The sequence below is a fragment of the Nannospalax galili genome, unplaced genomic scaffold (assembly GCF_000622305.1).
Source record: "Nannospalax galili isolate Female #2095 unplaced genomic scaffold, S.galili_v1.0 scaffold1200, whole genome shotgun sequence".
NCBI classification, from domain to species: Eukaryota; Metazoa; Chordata; class Mammalia; order Rodentia; family Spalacidae; genus Nannospalax; species Nannospalax galili.
In genome coordinates this window covers 2,965,058-2,970,127 of record NW_008347131.1, presented here as the reverse complement: position 1 = coordinate 2,970,127, position 5,070 = coordinate 2,965,058, and the positions used below count along the sequence as shown (strand labels likewise).

General features: G+C 35.8%; 1 protein-coding gene across 1 annotated transcript; it reads right to left on the bottom strand.

The window, feature by feature from the left end:
- Window positions 1-4,028: 4,028 nt before the first annotated feature.
- Window positions 4,029-4,994, bottom strand: LOC103742555 (olfactory receptor 4C15-like). Its single transcript, XM_008843660.2, has one exon. The coding sequence runs from the start codon at window positions 4,962-4,964 to the stop codon at window positions 4,029-4,031; it is 936 nt and encodes a 311-aa protein (XP_008841882.1). The 5' UTR covers window positions 4,965-4,994.
- Window positions 4,995-5,070: the final 76 nt, after the last annotated feature.

Here is a 5,070-nt window from a genome sequence, read left to right as displayed (position 1 = left end):
ATATTTTTATTCATGTGTATGCATGAGTACCTGTAAGTGTTTTCATGCACTATGCACATACAGATGCCTATGGAGACAATACTATGGCATTGGATACCCTGGAACAGATGTCATAGGGGTTGTGAGCTACCTCTCTGCAAGTAAATACTAGTCTATGTATCCAGCCCAAGAAATATATTTATAGAGTTGTAAAAGTTAATGTAATCATTTTAAGTTCACAATATAAAATAAAAATGAGAAACAGAGGCACAGTCAGGGAAATATAAGTAAGAGGGTTTCAAGATGGCGAATAGTTCATAGTTTCTTACTGATTTAAAATTACATCTTCATATATTAAACATGAAAAATTTGTAAGATGTTTCTAAAGATGAACATGTAAAGTTCTTGACAATTTCTTAAGTAAAAAGTATAGTAAAATTAAATAAATGAAAGATGCTGATGCAGAAAACTAAGAGAAGGTTATTTTCAGAGATAAGATGATTCAATAAATACACAATTTGTGATACTGAAAAGTGAGCAGCATGGAAGTGGTTCAGGAGTAATGTAGGAATGACTTCTGAGATAATTATAAGAGTCAGGCTCTCTCTCCACAAATAATACTTCCAGTGGAGGTTGTAAAGAGAAAAGAACATCAGCCTATGACATGGAACAGTCAGGAAATGAGCCTGTTGAGGTACATTTGGAGACACAACAATTGTTGAGCATGGCTGGAGCAGAGTTAAGCAAAGTCCTGGGATATCTAGTGGACAGCCAGAAGATGGTACAGGCTTAGAGATTTAGAAGTCTTGGAGAGTTACCATTGCACACGGGAAAAATAATCATTTTCATATACAGCCAAATCACCATACATTTATATCACCATTTTTTTTCTTTTCAAATGGTAGTAAAGCAAAAAATAGAAGTTTGAAAAATTAAGAAGAGGAAATATTTGTCTTTGGGCTCATTTTTCTTGTGAAGAGATTTGAGCTCCACAAAGGCCTGTGAGGAGCTGGTTAGAGGATTATAGTATTGATCATTAATAATATTGGTATTTATGAAAACTCAGACTGATGTTTTGGTCTACATGTTCCAGTAATTTTCTTGGAGAAAACACAAGGTATCTTCTTCAAATGGCATCATTCAACCACTGAAAACTGTGAAATAATTTATTTTGTATTTGAGGACTAAGTAGTATAAAAATTAATTATTTGATATTTTGAATTTTAAAATCATCATCCTAGAGCTTAGCCTGAATCAAAGAAAGAGGTCAGCCTTGGGGTGTCTTTGATCTCTCTTCACCATTTCATTTTTTGAGGCAGACTCTTTCATTGAACTGGAGCTTACCAACTGTTCTGGCTAGAGAACTTTGAAAACTGTGCATCTTCAATACCTCAGCACTAGCATCACAGTCCTGCCCCACCATTGTTGGCTTTTTACATGGTTACATGGGATCTAAATTCCCATTCTCACATTTTACAGAAAGTTCTTTACAAACAGAAACATTTCCCATTCCCAAATTTAACATGATTTAGTATACTTCTTGAAGTTGTTTTATACTATCACTTTTAACTTAAATTTTCAGTTTTTTGAGAATTTCAAACCTGTAACGTTTTTACATCATTTCCACCCCTCGCTCTCCTCCCACAGCTCCTCCTGTGTACCTCCCCCATGAGTCCCTGATGGACTCTCTCAAATTCATTATTTCTTCTTGTTGTTATAGATTTTATATTTACTGAAGTTAGACAATAGGAGAACAATAAAATTATGGTAACACAGAGAAAGGAAGAGACAAAGAGAGACACAGACACAGAGAGATTCAGAGAATGAGAAGTTGAGAGAGTCTAAGGCTGTGAGGATGATCCAAACACCTTGATAAGGGTAAGAGTGTTTAGGGACAGAGAATCGTAAGAGTTTGAGCAAAACAGTGCTTTAATCTGACGTACACTGTAACATTTTTTCTGAATCATTTCTTTAAATTATAAAGCAAGCCTTTATTGCCTTCTATATACTAAGATACATTTTCATTCTCATTTTTAATACTAAAAATGTTTTTCCTAAAACTTTCACAATAAGTTACAATAAGCTAGTATTTAGTATTAGCATAAGATTTATATACCATAGCTAAAACTATTTTAATTAATTTGACCAAGCAATTAACATAGAAAATTAAATGAAAAGCTAAAACAGTTATTGTTAGGAAAGTCATAATAAATTCTAATTTTAAAGTAGAAGGAATGATAAGTAAATGCCCTTCATTTATTTCTTATCTACATATTGTAATTTCCTTTCTCCAAGAATATCCTTTTCGGAGTCCAAAATTTGACGTGGGAAATTAAAATAGATATTTTTAAAGTTTGGATTCAATGTATGATGGAACAGAATGAACCTATTATGGTAACTACACTGTGCAGAGCATAATATTTTAGTTCACATATTCACTTCAAACATTGGATTCACAACTTTATCACACAGGTGCACGAACAGTATCAGGTCTTCATTTCTCAAGCTAATTCTTTGGCGAACAGAACGTCTATAAGAAGGGTAAGGATGTTAAGACTACACAACTGCAGGGAGTCACACAGATGGCAGAGACAGAGAACAGGGAGCCAAACCACCGTAGTTTGTTCATGTAATTATTACACACTTTACCCATGCTTCGCAAACATTTTCATGTAATGATTGTTTACAATTCTTTATTCTATATACACTTTCTAATGGGAGGTAAATGCAATCCCATTTATCTTCTGCATGCTCGTGTCATTTGGCCATGGCATAAAAAACAAGGAGAGACAAACACAGCATTAGTATATATTATTTTTGCCCATAAAAGTCAATTGGTCTGTTAGAGCTGTTTGTTGAGTTAGGCAAAGATTATCACATTAAATTAATTAACTGAAGATTCCACCTAAAAACCTAACTATGAGATAGATAATAAATTATGTTTAAATTTCAATGAAATCGGGGGCTGGAAAGATGGCTCAGCGGCTAAGAACACTGGTTGTTCTTGAAGAAGACCCAGGTTCGAATCCCAGCACCCACATGGCTGCTAACAACTGTTCATAACTCCAGTTCCATGAAATCCAACAGCCTCTTCCGTCCTCTGCAGGCATTGCATGACACCAGTGCACTTGCCTACATGAAGGCAATACACACATACATTTAAAATATAATTGATAAATAAAGTATTATTTAAAAATTTCAATGAACTCGGTGATCATTATTTTAATATAATTTCTCCATGGATGCACAAATTTAAGAATATTAAAATCACCAAAAAGAAATGCATTACTACTCTGAAAACTAGCTTAAAATCTGATTTCTTTGAATCCCATTCCTTCTGTAAAGAATGGGAAAAATATGTTCACACTTGTTTCTTTTCAAAATTTCAAATACACATTTATTTTATGAATGGAAAAATATCTAATGACTAAATTCTAATGCTTAGATTTATAAGAATGTAAAATTAAGCTGCTTTTAATTTTTACATGAAAATCCTAAATAGTCAATTCATGGTAAAAGTGTGATATTGAAAATCTAGTTTTCTCATCTCCAGCCCTCTGTAGGGAGATGTCATCTCTCTCTATGATGAGTACATTATGAAGTATTAAGTAAATATTGCTTTTTTATTCTTACATTGTTATCTCAGTGGAATTATGTGCGTATGTTTGTGTGTGGATATGTATGACTGAGTGGTGCATACATGTGTATGCACAGTGCTTTGCCTGTGTACATGCATGCAGAGACAAAGAAGGGCATTAATCACATACAACTATTACCCATGAACTTATTTACTTGATAAAATGCCTTGATTGAAACATGAAGTTAGCTGTTTTTCAGATTGATTAGCTTTCTAAGGAGCCTCTGGGATTCACATATCTCTAAAATCTTCATCTCTAGCAATCTACAGTTTATCTCAAGCAATGGATTAAAGGTTCCCTGCAATAAATGGGTTCTGTCACAAGTGCTTCAGAACTCAAATGAAGGTCCTCAAGTTTCTGCAGCTAGGACTTTTCATACTGAGACACCTTTCCAGTACAATCAGCATAATGTTAAAAATCACCAGAAACTGCTACAGCTCTCCTCCACATTTTGCTGATGGCATTCTTCATTTCCTTATTCCGAAAAGTGTAAACCATAGGATTGAGCAACGGCGTCACCACAGTGGCAAATACAAGTGTGTTTTTCTCAAAAGAGAATGCAGATGTAGGCTGTGCATATATTAATATGCATGACACAAAGAACAAAAGCACCATGGTAATGTGGGATCCACAGGTGGAGAGAGCTTTGTGCCTCCCTACAGAGCTATGTCCTCTCAGAGAGAACAAGATGACACCATAGGAGACAAGCAACAAGGAGAAGATGATGATGCAGATAGACCCACTGTTGGCAAACACCAGAAGGACAAAAATGTGTGTGTCAGTGCAGGCAAGCTTCAGCAATGGGAACAAATCACATATGAAATGGTCAATGACATTGGCTCCACAGAACGGCAGCTGCAAAGTGAAGATAATCTGTATGATGGAGTGCAAGAAGCCTCCTGCCATGGCTACCCCCACCAGAGTGCCACAGAGCCTCCTGTTCATGATGGAAGAGTAGTGCAGGGGCTTGCAAATGGCCACATAGCGGTCATAGGCCATGGCTGTCAGGACAATCACTTCAGCCCCAGTGAAGAAGTGGACCACAAACAGTTGTGTCATGCAACATTCATAGGAGATGGTTTTCCTCTCATAGAAGTAGTCTATAATCATCTTTGGTGTGACCGCAGAAGTAGTGCATGCATCCAGTAATGACAGAAATATCAAGAAGAAGTACATGGGGGAGCCGAACAATGCAGGGCTGTGGATGATGGTCACCACAATCATCATGTTGCCCCCTATCGTTGCAATGTAGATCAGCAAAAATACAACAAATAATATTTTCTCAACCTTTGGATTCTGTGAAAGCCCCAGGAGTACAAACTCAGTGATGTAGCTCTGATTTTGCATGACTTTCAAGAGGAAGGTGAAATAAAATGTGCTTATGAAATCTGTAATTATGAGGAAAAAGTTGCTTCATGCAATTTACATCACTACCTTCAATATTGCATCCTTA

What these genes read in the sequence shown, in the direction of transcription:
- LOC103742555 (XM_008843660.2), bottom strand. Translation starts at nt 4,964, where the DNA reads ATGCAAAATCAGAGCTACATCACTGAGTTTGTACTCCTGGGGCTTTCA.